Source organism: Lissotriton vulgaris, chromosome 8 (genome assembly GCF_964263255.1).
Source record: "Lissotriton vulgaris chromosome 8, aLisVul1.2, whole genome shotgun sequence".
NCBI classification, from domain to species: Eukaryota; Metazoa; Chordata; class Amphibia; order Caudata; family Salamandridae; genus Lissotriton; species Lissotriton vulgaris.
Window position 1 is genome coordinate 1,138,318,537 of NC_141696.1, and position 22,864 is coordinate 1,138,341,400.

The 22,864-nt window shown below is 48.2% G+C and overlaps 1 protein-coding gene across 1 annotated transcript; it reads left to right on the forward strand.

The window, feature by feature from the left end:
- Nucleotides 1-409: 409 nt before the first annotated feature.
- LOC147698392 (uncharacterized) lies at nucleotides 410-15,957 on the forward strand. The gene is made up of 3 exons (XM_086936234.1): nucleotides 410-676; nucleotides 731-1,298; nucleotides 15,920-15,957. The coding sequence occupies exons 1-3, from the start codon at nucleotides 410-412 to the stop codon at nucleotides 15,955-15,957; spliced, it is 873 nt and encodes a 290-aa protein (XP_086792360.1).
- The last annotated feature ends 6,907 nt before the right edge of the window (nucleotides 15,958-22,864 follow it).

Sequence of the window (22,864 nt, forward strand, 5' to 3'; positions counted from 1 at the left end):
ATGCCTATACAGAGTTTAGCCTAAGACTGCTTTGTCCACGCTACCTCTAAGATAGCTGGTCTATAAGGTTGACTTACAACCAATCATCATAAGGGTTGCTTGGCATGGTACAAGTTGATCACTAGAACTAGTGAGCATCATATACCAGGCCAACTTCCCACATTGGTGAGAAGCGGTTGGGATTTGAGCTTGCTGTTGTTTTACCATTACAATCTTTGAGAGTATCATTTGAAAGATCATACAAGTGCCTGCTAGGTACATATAAAACAAGACTAGTATACTTAAGTTCTACTGAACTTAGTTGTTTTAGAGGATAGGGAGTAGCACACCCTGACTACAACTACTAGATAGGTTTAGTAGGTAAACACCAGTGTAGGTAGATTGCAACATATCCACCCACACTAGAGCAATGTCTGGAGCAGAGGGGTCCACTGGACCTGTCCCTGTTGAGAGTGACCCTCCAAGGGCACCATCCAAATTTGCTATGCCTAATTTTAAGGAATTGAGGCATCTTTGTGCCTCAAGAAGTCTCAAGACGGGTCCAACCCCTACTACAGACCACCTTAGAGAGCTTTTAGACCAGTCTGAAGCTCTCAAGACCTCTAAAGCAGACCCCACAGGGAATGCTGATGGAGGCTCTCCCACTGAAGATGATAATACTGACACCCCTGTCCCAGTAGTCCAGATAGATGAGGATGACCAAGTCACTGGAGATACTCAGCCTGATGAGGAGGAGGAAGAAGAGGAGACAGAAGGGGGGAGCAGTTATTCTGATGATGGCAGAAATAGTCAGGTGCCAGCCAGAGGGCTTAGCATGGCTAACTTAAGCCTATTTGGGACTGAGTCAGGGATGAACCAACTCAGACCCCCAAGTGGACTTAACCAGGAGCATAGGAGGAGGAGGAATCACTCAGGTGAATCCAATACCTCCCAGGCTTCTAGAGGTTCTCATGGTCACTCCAGAAGGGGGATGACTAGCCCTCAGAGAAGGGAACATGAGGCCAAAATGAGAGAGGCTGAGCTTAGGATCCAGAAGCAAAAATTAGAAGTTGCCCTGGCCCAAGAGAAACTTGCTAGAGCAAGACAGCCTAGAGAGGGTGGATTAGGATCCACTGGTGGCAGCACTATCCCTAAGGATAAAGACAGGTCCTATGACAATAGAAACCTGAGTAAGATTGTGCCCCCCTACAAAGCTGGGGATGACATCCACAAATGGATAACTGCCCTTGAGAGAGCCTGCAGAGTACAGCAGATCCCTCAGGAGCAGTGGGCAGCAATATTGTGGCTCTCCTTTGAAGGTAGAGGCAGAGACAGACTCCTCACAGTTAGTGATGGGAATGCTAGAAACTACCTGGTCCTGAAGAGTGCTCTGATTGATGGGTTAGGCTTAACCACTGAACAGTACAGGTTAATGTTCAGAGAGACCCAGAAGACACAGACTCAGGACTGGTCTGAATTTGTTGAAAGTGCCACTAAGGCTCTGGAGGGATGGTTGCTGGGAAGTAAGGTTACAGACTGTACAGGATTGTATAATTTAATTATGAGAGAGCAAATCTTAAGTAATTGTCAAAATCAGCTTCTACATCAGCACCTGGTGGACTCTGATCTGACCACTCCACAAGAATTGGGTAAGAGGGCAGACAAATGGGTCAGAACCAGGATCAGGCCTAAGAACCAGGGTGGTGACCAAAAGAAAGAGACTACCAAGCCTCAAGAGAAAGGTGGGGATAAGACCAAAGAGAAGATTTCCCCAGGGCTTCAAAAATCCAATTGAAAGGGTGGGCCCCAGAACACTTCCTCTACAGAGAAAAAAACTTACTGCCATACCTGTAAACAGGTTGGACATTGGAAAACAGACAGCTGTTGTCCCAGGAATTGTAATAAGGAAAATATACCTCCAAGTAAGGCTCCAACACCTCCTGTCACTGTTAGCAGTGGTCCCCAGGTGGTGGGAGCACCCCCAAGAATTTGGGTGGGTTTACCTTTGGAGCTCAGGTGGATTCTGGCCTAGCCAGGTCCCCTACCTCAGATACTCTTGTCTATGAAAATGGCATGGGGTTTGCCAACTTCACTGCTTGCCCAAACACTTTGAGCAGGTACAGACAGGAGCCCCTCATCAATGGCTTGAAAGTTGAGGCCTTTAGAGACACAGGGGCTAGCATCACCATGGTGGCTGAATGTCCAGTCCCCTCAAGGCAACTTTTACCTGATGCCACATATCAGGCGACAAACATTGATGGAATAGAAACAAAACATCCCATGGCAGTAGTCAATCTTAGCTGGGGAGGTGTCACTGGCCCAAAGAGAGTGGCAGTGTCAGCAAACTTGCCTGTAGATTGCCTACTTGGTAATGATTTGGAAATCTCAGCCTGGGCTGAGGTGGAACAGCAAACCCATTCTAGAATGGTAAATCTCCATGGAAAGGTTAGTGGGGCTGTGATGGCCACAGCACCAATCCAAGATGTCCTTCTTGAAAAGGTTGGTAGGGCTGAACAAACCTCAGCCCCATCTTTAGCTAACTTCCCTCCTGAAAAGATTAGCAGGGCTGTGATGGTAACAGCCCATACCCAAACTGAGTCCCTTCCTGAAAAGGATGGCAGGGCTGTGATGGCCACAGCCCAAACTCAAACTGATTCATTTGTTGTGAAGCCTGAAACAATGGATCACTCCACACAAACAGAGAGCATTGAGGAGGAAGAGAAATCTCCCTTCCCCCAGACTTTAGGACAGGATCAGCCTCCTCAGGGAACTGATCTTACCCCTGATGAAGGAACTGCCCCAGAGGTGGTTGGGCCTAGCCTGACAGAGCCTCTGATGTCAGTGGACCCTACTCAGGTGGGACCCAGTCTGGAGCAGGTAACCTGCCCCTCTCTACCTTGCCTTAGGCAGCCCAGGGTTGCAGAGGACAAGAAGGACAGTGAGCCCCAAAGGGGCCCCTGTCCAATAAAGCACCCCCATCAACAGATTAGGGGCACCAAAACTAGTAGCCCTAGTGAGGTGAAAACTTTAAAAACTCCAGAGGGAGCCCCCTTTAAAGTATTTATTTTTTTAATTTATTTATTTTTGGAGTTTTCTATAGCGCTGGCCAGACCCAGGGGTATCGGAGCGCTTCACAATTTGATTGGGAGGAAAGAGAGCGAAAAAGTACAGTGAAAAATAGACAGACATCATACAAGTTCAGCAAATTAACAGCCGCCTGAGGGGCGGGATTGAGGTAGTGTTTTCGAGGTATTCAAGGTTCCTGTCACGTTGTTGAGGTAGTATTTATGAGGTAGTTAAGGTTTTCGATTGCGCTATTGAGGTAGAGTTCGGGAAAGCACGGTTGAGGTAGAGGATTTTTAGGCGGTTCTTGAATTCAGTAAAGGACGGGGTAGTTCTGATGTCCACTGGGATGCAGTTCCAAATTTTCGGGGCGTTGCCAGCAAAAGAGCGGTTGGCAGTTCTTTGTTTCCGGGTTTTCAAGGGGATGAGTAGTAGGGAGTTTGAACTTCTGAGATTTCTGGATTGACCAGCTTTCTTGAGTTTGGAGGCTAGATATTCCGGTTTCCCTGTGTGTAGGGCTTTGTGTGTGAGACAGGCTGTTCTGAAGTTTGCGCGCATTTCCACTGGGAGCCATTTCAGGTCGTTGAGTGCGGGGGATATGTGGTCGAATTTCCTTACACCTGAGACCATTCTGGCTGCTGCATTGAGGGTTGTTTTTAGTGGCGCTAGGTGGGATATGGCTGTGCCGGTTAGGGTTGCGATTCCATAGTCCAGTCTGGACAGGACTATGGAAGTGGGAGGTCTGTGGGAGGTCCCTAAGTAGTTAGGGACCTCCCACAGATGGATTCTGTTGGGCACAGCCAAACCTGGGACCCCAAGGCCCCAAACCTGACCTGTCCCACCACCTCCAGTAAGCCAAACAAAGGGACCCAGCCTCCAGCTTTAGATAGCCAGACGTTGACCCTGAGAGCACAGTGCAACTCAGTCAAAGAAAGAAAGGCCTACATGGTGGAGAGTGATTGGAGGAAGCTGAGTCCTACAGAGGAGTCTCACTTCAGTTCTCCCTCTCAACACCAGCCTTTGACTTTGCAAAGACACACCACAGGTAGAGATTCCCTATGGTGGGGACCCTCAGATACCCTTAGGGTGAGGGATTGCTTAGTGGACCATGACACAGGGGGTAACCAAGCCAGAGCTGGTACTTCCTTATATGGCCACTTAGGCAATATAGGCTTACCTGGTCAAGAATAGCCTTATCCCAATTTGTTGGGGGGGGTTGTGTAGGAAGGTGGATATCTGACTATGGTTACCCCCAAACTTTTTGCCTGGTGTTTAGCTGGTTTTTGACATAGTTGGCCTGGGATTCTGCTATTCAGGGCCCCAGGCTAATTGCTCTCTCCTTAAAATGGGCTCCATGTACCTTAGGTACATACACAATTGGAACTGGTTCACCTTATAGGCCCCTGTAACAGTGTACCATAGGTACACAGGGCATAGGTGTATCCAAGGCCTACCAGGGGCTGCAGCATGTATTGTGCCACCCCTGGCCTGGCCTCCATATTTCACACAACTGGCTGATCACTCAGCTGGGATAAGTTGGTGTAATCACCTCTTACTTAGATATAGTATACCTATATCTAACCTAACTGGACAAATGTTAACCTATAAGCCACTCCTATGAAAGGCCTCTGCAATCCTGGAGGCAGAGTGCGTGGTTTCATGTGAGATGGTGCTCTAGCATGAGCTGAGCCTGTCTGCAGCTGTCGGGAACCACTCCCTTAGCTGTTCCGGGATATTGCCATACCATATACTCTTAAGTGCATTATAATCCTCGCGGTTATATGCCAACTTTGGTTTGGCTTTATCAAAACATGTCGAGTAAGGTGTCATACAACTTGGAATACTATCCCCTTGACAGTTCTGTCGACGGGGATAGCATTCCACCCTTCTAGAGGGACACGACATGTACATAACCTGAACCCTGGTTAAAGTTAACCAGAGCCTCAGCATCACAAAATGGATGCTGCCACCACAGACACAAGTCTGACCTCCTGCTGCGGGGATTCCTTCCAGCGAGGGAGGCTTGGACAAAGGGTTTCCTGCCTTGGGAGGTGCGAGCACCACCCCAGACAGGATTTTGTGTATTGGGTAGGACAGGACTGAATAGAATCAGACATGCCCGGGGCACACAAGATGTCCTCATGCATAAGCCAGTCAAAACCGGTGCTGGGGCTTTCCTGCCCCAGTCCTGGCGTGGAGCTGGACAAAGGAAAGGGGGTGTAACCGCCCCCCTTCCTGGTCCCACCCAGAGGAGGGACCTAGCAGGTGATCCACCCCTCAGATTAGGAATAAGAGTGGGAGCAGTGCCATAGCACTTCAGATCATCCTGAAATCAACTTGGAACTAAGAAGACGATTGGACTTCGACATTCTGCTGCACAGAAGACTGAAGAGCATCTCCCTTGTGGCCTAGCAGTGGCCACCCTGTGAACACAGGCACCATCCAGCAACTCAACGTCTGCTTTGCCGCTGCCTCCTGCTGGAGCCCGAGCCCAGAGCCTGACGAGACCCAGACTCCCAGACATCTTAGAGCCTGATCTACAGTCCCTGCAAAGAAGGGACCCGTGGAGGCACGGAGAGACGTGGGACCAGACATCTCGAACAACCCCTGAGAAGCTGACTGCGCAGCACCCGAGGCACCCTCAATGCTGTGCTTTGGGGTTTGAGAAGCCCCACAACCGAGCAGCATTTGCACTGAAGATCAGTCCCCCAGCATCTCCATGATCTGCCTGGGGCCCTTTTGCATTGTGCCACTCGATGCGCCATCCCGGCCACTTGCCACTTGGCTAGCAGCCATCTTGGCGACAAAACCTATGATTTACACTGCGGGTCTGATTGGACCAGACTTGCTCTCACTCCTGTAAACAGGAGCACCCGCTCTGACCTTGCTGGTCCGAATGATAAGCTTTCTTCACTTCCTGCGTGGCTTGCATTAGCCAAGGCCTGTTTGCTCCAATCAAGTTGCCGACACCGCCAACAGCTAGAGCCTTCATAGGGCAGCTCATGATCGACGCCTGGATGTCCTCAACCTCTTCGTGTCTACGTGGCTGAGGAGACAAGCTGCACCTCATCGCCTGCTTGCACCCTAAATCGCCTTGTTCCATCCTGGTTCCACGGTAGTCACTGGCTATTGACTTTGAACATTGTCCCCTCTGCTTTCAAGTCTTCACCATTTAGATCCACTCTTGCATCCACCGGAACTCTTCTCGTCTCGACGCCTGCAGCATCTTCAGCTCCAAGCACCATCAACCAGCGTGACGAAACCCGACACTACTTCGCACCTGTGCACCCGCTTCCTGTGGGTGAGGTAACTCAGCAACCCCGGTGTTCCTACACTGGTAAACACCTTTAGTGTATGTGTCTAAAGTTTCATCATGCTAGGTTAAGCGGAAGGTTCCTTAAACACTAACTTTGTAACTTTTACGCACCATTGACATTGCATTGGTGTATGTGTGCACTTTAAGCGCTGCACCCGAGTCCCGCGGGCCTTTCCCGACTTCTTCACTGTTAGACCCGAACAGCTCCAGCGATTCCCCAGGCTCTAGACCTACTTCCTTTCAGCTAGGTGGTTCTTATACCACTATTTTAGTATATGGTTTAGGTGGCCCCTAGGGCTCATCCATATTGTGCAACTTTTGTGTATTTAAACTGTGTTTTGTTTTAACGCATTTGCTTCTGTGCTCATAAAGAGTATAGGGGATCTGTAGTAAATAAATATATATATTTTCAATATATATCTGTGTGGTGTCCTTTCATTTGATATTCAAGGGGATTGTGTATGGTAAAACAGCTTGCTTCACATGCCTATACAGAGTTTAGCCTAAGACTGCTTTGTCCACGCTACCTCTAAGATAGCTGGTCTATAAGGTTGACTTACAACCAATCATCATAAGGGTTGCTTGGCATGGTACAAGTTGATCACTAGAACTAGTGAGCATCGCTGTTGTTTTACCATTACAATCTTTGAGAGTATCATTTGAAAGATCATACAGGTACCTGCTAGGTACATATAAAACAAGACTAGTATACTTAAGTTCTACTGAACTTAGTTGTTTTAGAGGATAGGTAGTAGCACACCCTGACTACAACTACTAGATAGGTTTAGTCGGTAAACACCAGTGTAGGTAGATTGCAACATATCCACCCACACTAGAGCAATGTCTGGAGCAGAGGGGTCCACTGGACCTGTCCCTGTTGAGAGTGACCCTCCAAGGGCACCATCCAAATTTGCTATGCTTAATTTTAAGGAATTGAGGCATCTTTGTGCCTCAAGAAGCCTCAAGACGGGTCCAACCCCTACTACAGACCACCTTAGAGAGCTTTTAGACCAGTCTGAAGCTCTCAAGACCTCTAAAGCAGACCCCACAGGGAATGCTGATGGAGGCTCTCCCACTGAAGATGATAATACTGACACCCCTGTCCCTGTAGTCCAGATAGATGAGGATGACCAAGTCACTGGAGATACTCAGCCTGATGAGGAGGAGGAAGAAGAGTAGACAGAAGGGGGGAGCAGTGATTCTGATGATGGCAGAAATAGTCAGGTGCCAGCCAGAGGGCTTAGCATGGCTAACTTAAGCCTATTTGGGACTGAGTCAGGGATGAACCAACTCAGACCCCCAAGTGGACTTAACCAGGAGCATAGGAGGAGGAGGAATCACTCAGGTGAATCCAATACCTCCCAGGCTTCTAGAGGTTCTCATGGTCACTCCAGAAGGGGGATGACTAGCCCTCAGAGAAGGGAACATGAGGCCAAAATGAGAGAGGCTGAGCTTAGGATCCAGAAGCAAAAATTAGAAGTTGCCCTGGCCCAAGAGAAACTTGCTAGAGCAAGACAGCCTAGAGAGGGTGGATTAGGATCCACTGGTGGCAGCACTATCCCTAAGGATAAAGACAGGTCCTATGACAATAGAAACCTGAGTAAGATTGTGCCCCCCTACAAAGCTGGGGATGACATCCACAAATGGATAACTGCCCTTGAGAGAGCCTGCAGAGTACAGCAGATCCCTTAGGAGCAGTGGGCAGCAATATTGTGGCTTTCCTTTGAAGGTAGAGGCAGAGACAGACTCCTCACAGTTAGTGATGGGAATGCTAGAAACTACCTGGTCCTGAAGAGTGCTCTGATTGATGGGTTAGGCTTAACCACTGAACAGTACAGGTTAATGTTCAGAGAGACCCAGAAGACACAGACTCAGGACTGGTCTGAATTTGTTGAAAGTGCCACTAAGGCTCTGGAGGGATGGTTGCTGGGAAGTAAGGTTACAGACTATACAGGATTGTATAATTTAATTATGAGAGAGCAAATCTTAAGTAATTGTCAAAATCAGCTTCTACATCAGCACCTGGTGGACTCTGATCTGACCACTCCACAAGAATTGGGTAAGAGGGCAGACAAATGGGTCAGAACCAGGATCAGGCCTAAGAACCAGGGTGGTGACCAAAAGAAAGAGACTACCAAGCCTCAAGAGAAAAGTGGGGATAAAACCAAAGAGAAGACTTCCCCAGGGCTTCAAAAATCCAATTGAAAGGGTGGGCCCCAGAACACTTCCTCTACAGAGAAAAAAACTTACTGCCATACCTGTAAACAGGTCGGACATTGGAAAACAGACAGCTGTTGTCCCAGGAATTGTAATAAGGAAAATATACCTCCAAGTAAGGCTCCAACACCTCCTGTCACTGTTAGCAGTGGTCCCCCAGGTGGTGGGAGCACCCCCAAGAATTTGGGTGGGTTTACCTTTGGAGCTCAGGTGGATTCTGGCCTAGCCAGGTCCCCTACCTCAGATACTCTTGTCTATGAAAATGGCATGGGGTTTGCCAACTTCACTGCTTGCCCAAACACTTTGAGCAGGTACAGACAGGAGCCCCTCACCAATGGCTTGAAAGTTGAGGCCTTTAGAGACACAGGGGCTAGCATCACCATGGTGGCTGAATGTCCAGTCCCCTCAAGGCAACCTTTACCTGATGCCACATATCAGGCGACAAACATTGATGGAATAGAAACCAAACATCCCATGGCAGTAGTCAATCTTAGCTGGGGAGGTGTCACTGGCCCAAAGAGAGTGGCAGTGTCAGCAAACTTGCCTGTAGATTGCCTACTTGGTAATGATTTGGAAATCTCAGCCTGGGCTGAGGTGGAACAGCAAACCCATTCTAGAATGGTAAATCTCCATGGAAAGGTTAGTGGGGCTGTGTTGGCCACATCACTAATCCAAGATGTCCTTCCTGAAAAGGTTGGTAGGGCTGAACAAACCTCAGCCCCATCTTTAGCTAACTTCCCTCCTGAAAAGATTAGCAGGGCTGTGATGGTAACAGCCCATACCCAAACTGAGTCCCTTCCTGAAAAGGTTGGCAGGGCTGTGATGGCCACAGCCCAAACTCAAACTGATTCATGTGTTGTAAAGCCTGAAACAATGGATCACTCCACACAAACAGAGAGCATTGAGGAGGAAGAGAAATCTCCCTTCCCCCAGACTTTAGGACAGGATCAGCCTCCTCAGGGAACTGATCTTACCCCTGATGAAGGAACTGCCCCAGAGGTGGTTGGGCCTAGCCTGACAGAGCCTCTGATGTCAGTGGACCCTACTCAGGTGGGACCCAGTCTGGAGCAGGTAACCTGCCCCTCTCTACCTTGCCTTAGGCAGCCCAGGGTTGCAGAGGACAAGAAGGACAGTGAGCCCCAAAGGGGCCCCTGTCAAATAAAGCACCCCCATCAACAGATTAGGGGCACCAAAACTAGTAGCCCTAGTGAGGTGAAAACTTTAAAAACTCCAGAGGGAGCCCCCTTAAAAGTAGTTAGGGACCTCCCACAGATGGATTCTGTTGGGCACAGCCAAACCTGGGACCCCCAAGGCCCCAAACCTGACCTGTCCCACCACCTCCAGTAAGCCAAACAAAGGGACCCAGCCTCCAGCTTTAGATAGCCAGAGGTTGACCCTGAGAGCACAGTGCAACTCAGTCAAAGAAAGAAAGGCCTACATGGTGGAGAGTGATTGGAGGAAGCTGAGTCCTACAGAGGAGTCTCACTTCAGTTCTCCCTCTCAACACCAGCCTTTGACTTTGCGAAGACACACCACAGGTAGAGATTCCCTATGGTGGGGACCCTCAGATACCCTTAGGGTGAGGGATTGCTTAGTGGACCATGACACAGGGGGTAACCAAGCCAGAGCTGGTACTTCCTTATATGGCCACTTAGGCAATATAGGCTTACCTGGTCAAGAATAGCCTTATCCCAATTTGTTGGGGGGGGGGGTTGTGTAGGAAGATGGATATCTGACTATGGTTACCCCCAAACTTTTTGCCTGGTGTTTAGCTGGTTTTTGACATAGTTGGCCTGGGATTCTGCTATTCAGGGCCCCAGGCTAATTGCTCTCTCCTTAAAATGGGCTCCATGTACCTTAGGTACATACACAATTGGAACTGGTTGACCTTATAGGCCCCTGTAACAGTGTACCATAGGTACACAGGGCATAGGTGTATCCAAGGCCTACCAGGGGCTGCAGCATGTATTGTGCCACCCCTGGCCTGGCCTCCATATTTCACACAACTGGCTGATCACTCAGCTGGGATAAGTTGGTGTAATCACCTCTTACTTAGATATAGTATACCTATATCTAACCTAACTGGACAAATGTTAACCTATAAGCCACTCCTATGAAAGGCCTCTGCAATCCTGGAGGCAGAGTGCGTGGTTTCATGTGAGATGGTGCTCTAGCATGAGCTGAGCCTGTCTGCAGCTGTCGGGAACCACTCCCTTAGCTGTTCCGGGATATTGCCATACCATATACTCTTAAGTGCATTATAATCCTCGCGGTTATATGCTAACTTTGGTTTGGCTTTATCAAAACATGTCGAGTAAGGTGTCATACAACTTGGAATACTATCCCCTCGACAGTTCTGTCGACGGGGATAGCATTCCACCCTTCTAGAGGGACACGACATGTACATAACCTGAACCCTGGTTAAAGTTAACCAGAGCCTCAGCATCACAAAATGGATGCTGCCACCACAGACACAAGTCTGACCTCCTGCTGCTGTGAGTCCTTCCAGCGAGGGAGGCTTGGACAAAGGGTTTCCTGCCTTGGGAGGTGCGAGCACCACCCCAGACAGGATTTTGTGTATTGGGTAGGACAGGGCTGAATAGAATCAGACATGCCCGGGGCACACAAGATGTCCTCATGCATAAGCCAGTCCAAACCGGTGCTGGGGCTTTCCTGCCCCAGTCCTGGCGTGGAGCTAGACAAAGGAAAGGGGGTGTAACCGCCCCCCTTCCTGGTCCCACCCAGAGGAGGGACCTAGCAGGTGATCCACCCCTCAGATTGGGAATAAGAGTGGGAGCAGTGCCATAGCACTTCAGATCATCCTGAAATCAACTTAAAACTAAGAAGACGATTGGACTTCGACATTCTGCTGCACAGAAGACTGAAGAGCACCTCCCTTGTGGCCTAGCAGTGGTCACCCTGTGAACACAGGCACCATCCAGCAACTCAACGGCTGCTTTGCCGCCGCCTCCTGCCGGAGCCCGAGCCCAGAGCCTGAGGAGACCCAGACTCCCAGACATCTCAGAGCCCGATCCACAGTCCCTGCAAAGAAGGGACCCATGGAGGCACGGAGAGACGTGGGACGGGACATCTCAAAAGACCCCCGAGAAGCTGATTGCGCAGCACCCGAGGCACCCTCAATGCTGTGCTTTGGGGTTTGAGAAGCCTCACAACCAAGCAGCAATTGCACCGAAGATCAGCCCCCCAACATCTCCACGATCTGTGTGGGGCCCTTTTGCATTGTGCCACTCGGCGCGCCATCCCGGCCACTTGCCATGTGGCTAGCGGCCATCTTGGCGACGAAACCTACAATTTACACTGCGGGTCTGGTTCCTCCAGACTTGCCCTTGCTCCTGTAAAAAGGAGCACCCACTCTGACCTTGCTGGTCTGAGTGATAAGCTTTCTTCACTTCTTGCATGGCTTGCATTAGCCAAGGCCTGTTTGCTTCAATCAAGTTGCCGATACCACCATCAGCTAGAACCTTTGCGGAACAGCTCGTGATCGATGCCTGGACGTCCTCGACCTCTTCGTGTCCACGTGGTTGAGGAGAAAAGCTGCAACTCATCGCCTGTTTGCACCTGACATCGCCTCGTTCCATCCTGGTTCCATGGTAGTCACTGGCTAGTGACTTTGAACATTGTCCCCTCTGCTCTCAGGTCTTCACCACTTCAGATCCACCCTTGGATCCACCAGAACTCTTCTCGTCTCGACGCCTGCAGCATCTTCAGCTCCAAGCACCATCAACCAGCGTGACGAAACCCGACACTACTTCGCACCTGTGCACCCGCTTCCTGTGGGTGAGGTAACTCAGCAACGCCGGTGTTCCTACACTGGTACACACCTCTAGTGTATGTGTCTAAAGTTTCATTTTGCTAGGTTAAGCGGAAGGTTCCTTTAACTCTAACTTTGTAACTTTTACGCACCATTGACATTGCATTGGTGTATGCGTGCACTTTAAGCACTGCACCCGAGTCCCGCGGGCCTTTCCCGACTTCTTCACTGTTAGTCCCGAACAGCTCCAGCGATTCCCCAGGCCCTAGGCCTACTTCCTTTCAGCTAGGTTGTTCTTATACTACTATTATAGTATATGGTTTAGGTGGCCCCTAGGGCTCATCCATATTGTGCAACTTTTGTATATTTAAACTGTGTTTTGTTTTAACGCATTTGCTTCTGTGCTCATAAAGAGTATAGGGGATTTTGTAGTAAATAAATATATATATATTTTCAATATATATCTGTGTGGTGTCCTTTAATTTGGTATTCAAGGGGATTGTGTATGGTAAAAGAGCTTGCTTCACATGCCTATACAGAGTTTAGCCTAAGACTGCTTTGCCCACGCTACCTCTAGGATAGCTGGTCTATAAGGTTGACTTACAACCAATCATCATAAGGGTTGCTTGGCATGGTACAAGTTGATTACTAGAACTAGTGAGCATCATATATCAGGCCAACTTCTCACAGGGACCAATTTGGGTTCCGCCTAGGGCATGGGACTGAAACGGCCTTGGCCACCATGCTGGATAACCTGCACATGCGGGCCAACAATGGGAATGTATCTGTTCTAGTGCTTCTCGATATGTCGGCAGCTTTCGACACGGTTAGTCACCCTATCCTAGTAAAGAGACTGGAAAGGATAGGGGTGAAAGGGCAGGCCCTGCTGTGGCTGCAGTCCTATTTAACAGGGAGACATCAAATGGTGTCTATGGTACCGTTTGCCTCCAATAAAACACCGATAGTGTATGGGGTACCACAGGGCTCAGCGATCATCCCCATACTATTTTATATCTACCTTCAGCCGCTGTTTCCTATTATTAAATCTTTTGGAGTTGATTTAATAAACTATGCCGATGATACTCAGTTAGCCTTCTCTTTGGATGGCGAACATGCAGTATCTGTGGACACTTTCCAACGATGCATGCGTAGTACCACCAATTGGCTCCGAGAGAACTCCCTGCAGTTTAACTGTAGTAAGACGGAGGTTGTTTACTGTTCTTCTGCTATGCTGCCCAACCGTCTTCCCCTCGAGCTGAGACTAACTCCGGAGGAGGAGCCATTGAAACCAGTTGATACAGTACGTAATCTGGGAGTACTAATCGATGGCGACCTCCAAATCACAGGCTGACCAGACTGTCAGGGTGTGCTTCTCAGTGCTATGTGGGCTGCGTCAGGTGCTTCCACTATTACCGGAAGAACTGCGTCCGACGGTGGTGAGAAGCACGGTGCTCAGCAGACTGGACTACTGCAACTCCCTATACTTGGGGGCTCCACAATATATCATCAGGGAGTTGCTGAGAGTCCAGTCGGCGGCAGCAAAAATGGCATTAAATAGGCAGCGCAGAGCCTCATCTACACAAGCTTTGAGGGAACTTCACTGGCTGCCTATTAAGGAGAGGGTCCAATTTAAGGCACTATGCCTAGTCCACAGAGCGGTACATGACAGAGGTCCCATCTCTTTGCAAGAAAAATTCTCCTGGTACCATTCCACAAGACAACTTCGTTCCTCAAGTGCCAGGCTGCTGGTTACTCCCAGATTTAAGCGATCTAGGATGGGAGGAAGGTCATTTAGTGTGACCGCCGCTCTCCTGTGGAACAAGCTTCCTCAGAATATTAGACAAATGGATTCTTTACTCGAGTTTAGGAAGCACATTAAAACATGGCTCTTTCCTAGGGTTTGATCCTCTCCCTTTCTCTTTAAATGCTTGAAACTAGTTGCTGACTGGTCTAACCCCTTTTTGATCAAAGCGCCAGGATACCCGTAGGGTGACAGTCTGCGCTATATAAGAATATATTCCATTCCATTCCCTCACTTCCGGTTTCTCAATTTAGGAGAGACGCAATCTAGTTCTTGACTTGATTCTAACACTTGCCCCGCCCCGTGTCGGCATTCACGTAGACGCACACGATAACTGGCTATTTAACAGCCCGGTGAATCCTGCGCCCGGAGATCCGCTACCTCGATATGGACGTTTTCGCTGTGCACACATCCGTGCCTTGATCTACTTTCTGGTAAGAGACCACGCCGCACTCCCATTCACAACCATGCCGTTATACTCGTTTATAAATTTCTGCGCCATTTTTGACAGGCATGGTACCTTTATTTTTTTATAGAACGCCGATGTGGACACAACCGTCTTGAGGCTTTCGCTCACCAGCAGCCAGTGCCATACATAGGTGCACTCCACCTTCAGATGCTTTCCGCTAATACTCACCACGCAGCTTGGTCCTGATACTTAACGGACCTGCTGTAAGCTCGTTTCTCCTTTACCCATCTCCATGCTAATTATTCAAGGTCAATTTTATCACCATTCCCTTATCAAATCTTTTTCTCCCTCACAGTGCCATTCTGTGATCCTCGATTTCAACAGGTATTCACCTCTCCACGTTACCATGTCACCTCATCTCTTTCACCGTAGGCACAACTTATATCACATTACTTTGACTTTCTATTTTCTTGAGCTGTTTTTCCATATACTCGCCTCCGCCACTCCTGGCTCTCGATCCTTTCTCCAGAAACTGGTCCTCGGTAGCTTGTTTCCGGTCCAGGGAAGGCATGGCTTGGCAGTTCGGGCTGGACTGTTCCCATGAGGCACAGGGTCAGACTGATTTGCATATGGTCATGTCTGAACTGGGGTGGCAGAGTGGGCTAAAGAACGGTGATGGATTAAACCCAGATCAGTTGACTGGGGGTGAGTGCTTGTATTGTCAACGCTCCGTCCATCATTTCCTTTGGTTCTTCTCGATCCTTTCTCACCAGTGCCTTGACCCTGTTTTTGTTGACATGTTGTGTGCGATGTTATTTCCTGAGTTAGGATATCGCTCATATTATCAGCATGCGTGTGTTTACCAACGTCGTTTTTGTTCGGATCAGCATTCCATGTACTATATTGGGCGCATTATTTATATGATTGGGACGCTCCCCCTGTTCACGTTGATATTGCTGTACTGACCACTGCTGTCCTCTGGCCCGATACATGTTGTGCTGTAGAATTTCCCACTACCAATTACATCTGATTTTAGACCACTTTGTTTACTACACTTTGGTCTCTCTGGCTAGTTGCAAAGATAATTTCGCAAGCCAATTTACTTCTGACCGACTTTGTTAGCACTCTACTTTTACGGTTTGTTTTTCTGCAATTTGTCTTCTCCTAGGTACACCATCAGAGATTATAAATATCACTATATTTACATTCCCAACATTAGCTTGTTTTGCTCATTGTTTATTTAGTAGGTTCTCTCTGGCCAGTTGCTGAGATATCTACATAGGTCATGATACCTTTGACCTTTTCTTGTCAGCGCTTTGTAATTTCATGTCTTTTTCATTTGCCTTTTTTTGCCCTTTTCAGGTACAACTACTAGAAACTGTGAACCTTACTGTATCTAAGTATGCAATTTTTCATCCCAATTTATTTTCCTTAAATTTCACCATGTCACAGCACCATTGTGGTTTATAAACTTCTATTTATTTCAAGTCACTCTGTTATGCCTTTTCACAAGGTAGGGTCTCCACCGTTAGATAGGTTTGCTCAATCGCTCACACCGTCACCCCTCCCACCCCCATTTCCTCAATTGCACTCTGCATTGATTGTCACTGTGTCTTATGACTGTCATAACTTGTGTCCTTCCTAGCCCTGAAGAGTCACATCATTATTAACGGTGTGACGAAACACGTGTCGGCTGGTTGCATTTCGTATGTACTGATCAGAATTGAATTATAAACACACATCTTACATCGCTGGATCTCGACCTCATTTATTGAACTTTGTCTTACTCACCAGGTTCTTACTGAAGAACCAAGCAATTTACAATCATGTACATTTATTGAACCTTGTCTTACTTATCAGGTTCTTACTGAAGAACCAAGCAATCTGCAAAAGTGTGCACAGGATTTGTCTTCATTTGTTTGGTAGGGGATTTGTTCCTTACCTCTGCAGGGGCTGTTTACTGTCTGGGTTTGTTCCCCTGACCTGTTTTGCACCGTGTACTCTGAGCCAATCTACTTGATTCGCACCTTCTAGAGCGCCATATCTTTCTGTCCCGCATCCAAACCCAATCTCTCTTCACAGATTCATGCCAGCTGTTGGGCTATACTCAAAATCTGTCTCTTTCTGTTTTGTAGTTTTATATAGCGCGAACATGACCCGAGGGTATCATGGTGCTTTATATGGGCACCATTTGCGTTACGGATGGACACATTCGTTTTGTTAGGCACGGGAAAATTAAAGTGATTTGCCCAGAAACACAGGATGTTGAACGTCGGAGTCGACCGCACCAGCTATTAGGACCCATCTCTACCTCCCATGAAAGAAAGAGGAATACGAGGAGTTTGTGAACGGCAAAAAATGTTTATGTCTGTGGGCATCTACACACGTCAATGGCTAAACACACCTTGAAACATGGAGGCAGGCGACCCCGGTGGCAGAGGGTTCGCGCCTGCAGTCAGGACCGAGACTGTGCTTTGCTGACGCCCTGCTGAAGGAGAGCAGCGGCGCTGGACTTTAGAAATTGTTTTTATTTTGCTCCAAAGTCAACAGGAGACTAACTTTTAATCTCACCTCTTCAGGGCTCGGTGGAGTGTGGGCGCCATCTTCGTTTGGGCTGGTCAGGCGACCTAGCTCAGCGCCACACCCCTGCGCTCCGCCCCTATTTAGGAGTGGCTTCTTCATTGCTCGCTATTGGAGGCAGGCGACCCCGGTGGCAGAGGGTTCGCGCCTGCAGTCAGGAACGAGACTGTGCTTTGCTGACGCCCTGCTGAATGAGAGCAGCGGTGCTGGACTTTAGAAATTGTTTTTATTTTGCTCCAAAGTCAACAGGAGACTAACTTTTAATCTCACCTCTTCAGGGCTCGGTGGAGTGTGGGTGCCATCTTCGTTTGGGCTGGTCAGGCGACCTAGCACGGCGCCACACCCCCGCGCTCCGCCCCTATTTAAACGTCCCCCAATGAGGAAGCGCAGCGGGCGCGACGAAGGCGCGCCGAAGTCAAGCCCGTCTGTGCCCATCCGCGCCCCTAGCCCCGTGCGCCCGTCCGCGGCCAGTCGGGGCTAGGGGCGCGTCCTTATGTCCCTACTTATTCATCTGAGGACCTACTTGCTCTTCAGGGTCATTGGCCCCTGGCTGTACCCATTATTAGGGGCATCTCTGCTCTTGGCCTTGATCCTACCTCTCATTACCCTATACCTACTAACACGATTCCTCCGTTGTCCTACGTTCCCGATCCTGGTTCCTCATCCCTTTCCCCTCCCCTGTCCATTATCTTACTCAACACCAGGTCCGCAGTAAAGCACCACCAGGAGTTATTTGTGCTGCTCGATACTCACCAGCCTGACATGTTACTTTTAACAGAAACATGGTTTTGTGAGTCCTCCCTGCCCTCTCTATTGGCTGCCCTTCCCCCTTCTTATGTGGCCCTCCGTGCTGATCGATCAGCGGGTAAGGCAGGGGGTGGCGTGGCTCTTATTGCTCGATCTGAGCCCAATTTTCAAATCCTTCCCTCCTCTCCTATCAATCCTACCGAGCACCTTGTGGCTCGCTCTTTTGCCTTTTCTCCCCCGCTTACCTGTTTATTAATGTATCGCCCTCCCCAGTCCTCCCACCTGTTTTTGCCAGCATTTCAGGACCTATTAGCCACTTTAGCGATTAATCACGCTTCAGTTCTGGTATTAGGGGATTTTAATTATTGGCCCTTAGACCCCCATGAATGTACTGCCTCTAAGCAATTTTCTGACTCACTTGTATCCCTGAATTTTGTCTCCCATCTGCAGACTCCTACGCATATTCACGGTCATGTACTAGACCAGGTTTGGTCTCTTAATACCTCGGTCTCTTCCATGTCCGTGTCCCCATGCCCCTGGTCAGACCATGCCCTGATTTCCTTTTCCCTCCGCCTTAAGTCGGCAACAAAGATCCCGCCTGCCAAAAACACCTGGGCGCGGAACTGGAATAGGGTAGACCTTCCTGCATTGTCATCCTCCCTTTTGAACTTCGCACCTAATTTAGAGGGCTTATCTTCTATCTCTCAAGCCATTGCCATCGATACCTGGCTTGCTGGAGGCTGCGACACGGTAGCCCCATTACGACGGATATCAACCTGAAGATCTGAGGAGTCAAGTCGGTGGTTTGGCGATGACCTGAAGATAAAAAAGCTGACCCTCCGGCGGGCCGAGAGGCAATGGAGAAAGGACTATTGCCCTCTACTAAAAACCCATTATTTGACTTTGCTGAGTGACTACAAAAGGGCCATATTAAGCACTAAAACTGCAAACTTCTCAGCTAAAATTCTGGTGGCGGAGAATAAATCCAGGGAGATTTTCTCCATCGTTCAGGACCTGGCCTATTCTGACAGGGCCACACTCAAGCCCCCCCCCCCACTCAGTCCCTCTGTGACTCTTTGAATTCCTATTTTTTAGAAAAAATTGGCAACATCAAAGCCAACATCTCACTTCCTTCCCCTACTTTTTCTGAGCCCTCTCCCCCGACTGTTCACTGTTGTCTTTCTTCTATCCCTCCGCTTACCGAAGAAGTGTTTCTTGCAATACTTCCCAAAGTAAAGTCTGGTTCCCCGGCGGACATCTGTCCAGCCCATATTTTGCAACAGATTTACTCCGTTTGCCCCAAACCGCCCATCTCCCTTCTCAACAGCTCGCTGGCTCAGGGGGTGGTAATTCCAGCACTTAAATCTGCCACCATAGTGCCCATCCTGAAGAAGCCTGGCGCAGATCCCTCTGCTCCAGCTAATTATCGCCCCATCTCCCTCCTGCCCTACTTGGGCAAGGTGCTGGAGCGACATGTAACATCGGTCCTCAGTGCCCATGTAGAAGCCAATGGGGGCCTAGCGTCCCGCCAGGCAGGTTTCCGGCCTAGGCACTCTACTGAGTCCGTCGTGGTGTCGGTCCTGAATAACCTTAGGGAGGGCATGGACCAAAACAACCACCAGGCTCTGGTGCTCCTCGATCTCTCCGCCGCCTTCGACACGGTGGATCATTCCATCTTACTTTCCCGTGTCGGAGCGGCGGGGGTAGAGGGCTCAGCCCTGGTTTGGCTATCGTCCTTCCTGAGGGACCGCACCCAGGCGGTCCGGCTGGGGGATTTTTCAGCCACCCAACTCAAAGTCACATGTGGTGTTCCTCAGGGTTCTTCTCTTTCCCCTCTTTTGTTTAATCTCTATATCTATCCTCTGATCTTTGTACTTCAGCAACTGGAGGTCACTGTTTACAATTATGCAGATGACCTCCAGCTTATCTTTAATCTGTCTTCTTCTCCTCATTCTATTTCTAATTTTCAGTCTACTATGATTTTCATCAGGGACTGGATGAACCACAACCATCTGAAGTTGAACCCTGACAAAACAGAATTGGCCCTTACGGGTGGTTCCTCCAGTCCCTGGAATTCCTCTTTCTGGCCTTCCTCTTTAGGATCCCCTCCTACACCTTCTCCCTCAGTTAAGACCCTGGGCATTAAACTTAATAATCATCTCAACCTTCACTCACAAATGAGTTCTGTTGTTTCTTCCTGTTTTCTTGTTCTTCGAACTATCCGCTCTGTTTCTCGTTTCTTTTCTGCCCTTGCACTTAAGTTAATCATGTCCGCTCTGGTTATCTCCCGGCTGGACTACGCCAACGCCCTCTACAACGGCATCCCTGCGTACAGTCTGCGGAAGCTCCAGCTGGTTCAAAACCAGGCGGCCAGTTTGGTGTATGGCCTCCCCAGCTCCCATCACTCTACTCCCCTACTGAAGGCATTACATTGGCTACCTGTTAGGGAGCGATCCCTTTTTAAAACTGGTTGCATGTTTTTTCAGGCGCGCCAGGGCACTGCCCCTGCCTTCATCTCTTCCTTGCTAAAAGAGTATACCCCTGTTCGTGAGCTTCGCTCATCTACCCAATCACTCCTTCAGGTACCCCGGTACAGACGTAAGAAATGGGGCGGAGCCAATTTTTCATTCCTGGCACCATCCTTTTGGAATTCCCTCCCCGATCACTTACGTCTGGCCAGACACTACTCCCTCTTCTGAAAAGTTCTTAAGACCTTTCTCTTCACCCAGGCTTTTCTTAAAGTGAACTGATCTTATTTTTGTGCCTCTTCGCCAGTTTTTCGTTCCTACCGCTAAATTAGTCTCCACAGCGCCAAGAAACCGCACGGTGAATGTTGCGCTATATAAATATTTTAAATTCAAATTCAAATTCAAACATACACTTTCTTTCTCCGCCCTCAGTAGGGTTTACGAGTGTGAAAACCTCCAAACTCAAAGTGTGTTCTTGCCAGGACTCCCTTAGTGAATTCCTGACATGATTTAAAAAGGTACATTCGGTCATAGACTTACATTTACAACAATCTTACCATTTTACATAGGGTACTAAGTAAACGAGTTTCACTAAGACGCATTGTATGCAAGTATGCCCATGTTGAATATTGGTAGGGGTACGGCCCTCCCCACCCCTACGTTGGACACAGATGGTCTACTCTAGGAGGGCAATCAGCAGAGTGCTTCTAGATGAACAGACTGTGCACCTATATGAATGGACACCAGTACTTCCATGGTGGTGAGAGTGTAGAAAGACATGCCTTTTACAATAAATATCAACATGAACTAATTTTACTGTGTCAGCCCATCGTCCTGTACTCAAAATGAACGCACAATCGTCCCCAATTCTACTTCTCATTTCAAATACCGGTAGGACATATCAAACGCAATTGAAACCTTGCTTTCATCATGTGGACGCACACTGAAACATATGCGTACTAAACATGTGTATTCCGCACAATTAATTTGATGGAAGCTTTATCAAGAAAGTTATTTGTTAAATAATTTTGTTCTGCGTGCATCGTCATCAATTTAAAGATTGTTAAAGACTGTTGTTATTGTAACATTTTACGTTCAGATGTATTGCTTCCTTTACGAGAACATTTTTGTACACTTGAAACATGTTATCTTATTATTGACGCACTATATAAATAAAGCCATGGACGTAATTTAAGGGTCACCAAGGGTTGCAGCTGTGACCCCTGGCTTTTCCCTTGCGACTCCTGGCACACTGCATTTGCGACCCCTGGTTCAGATGTGGCAAGATCAATGTCAGAAACGCTGGGGCAGCTCGTCCCTTTGCAGCTTAAGTAAAAAATGTTGCTTTTAAATGTATGTTGGGTGCTTGCTTGTGGGTGAGCCTGTTTATGTGAGAGGCTGTAAGTATGAATGTGTGTGTATGTAAGTGTGTGTGTGTGTGAGTGAAAGTCAAAGGATATGGGCTGTCACTTCCGCTAACCCTGGAAGTTTGGTGAATTGACGTCAATGGAAAAATCATGTGCTAACAAGTTCCCTGTTTAGAGATTTAGAATTATTGTTATCAAAATAATGTGCACAGGTAAAAGACACTTTAGTATCCAGGTGCTTCCTTTACAATAATCACACATTCTAAGAAATGCTATAGAATAGAATAACTTCTACTGTCATCTTATACGAAAACATTCCATTATTTATACACAATGCAAGCTCTCTCTAACATTCTAGTTTAATTGATAACTCGGTAGGAATCTACCTTAATCATTCATTGCTTAAGTCTACACAAAGGCTTGCAATTTTAAGGCACATCAGGAGGGCATACATCATTGTTATAATCTTAAGTGCCTGGATTACACCTCTGGCAATACCATACATATATTCAGGACATTTTCTGTCCATTGGTGAATTATGCAGTAATCTATGGCTACCCTGTATTCCTTGGAACCTGGCTAAACAATGCGTTATAAACGACAATGGTTCCATCAAAATTAGGGAAGATGCATTAAACCAATTCAGAGGCATATTTATCAAACAATGACGCATCGCAGCGCATTGCAGCGTCACCTTGATACGCTGTGTGACAGTGAAAAGGCAGGAATGGGGCATGTTTAACATAATACGGCTCATGCCTGTCTTTTCCCAGCACAATGTGATGCCTAGCGCCAATGCAGACGCCCTTGCACCAGGCAAAGGGGCAAGAATGCCTGCATTGTAAGCGGGACTGTTTTTGAGCAGGACACCTTCCAGCACAAAAACAATCCCCTTAGGCATTTTCCTCTTTTAATGTGTGCACATAAAACGCAGAAGTAATGAGGAGAAATAAAGATATTTCATCTTGTTATACCTCCCCTGGGAAGGCTTAGCATTCTGACGCATTCCCAGGTCTACCAGTATTGGTAAATCTGGGAATACTTCAGAATCCATGGGTGAATGCATGGGAACACGCACGCTCCACCCAGGGAACTCCTTCCCAGGATAGAGTAATGCAAAGCAGTGATTTGTGCTGTGTTGCATT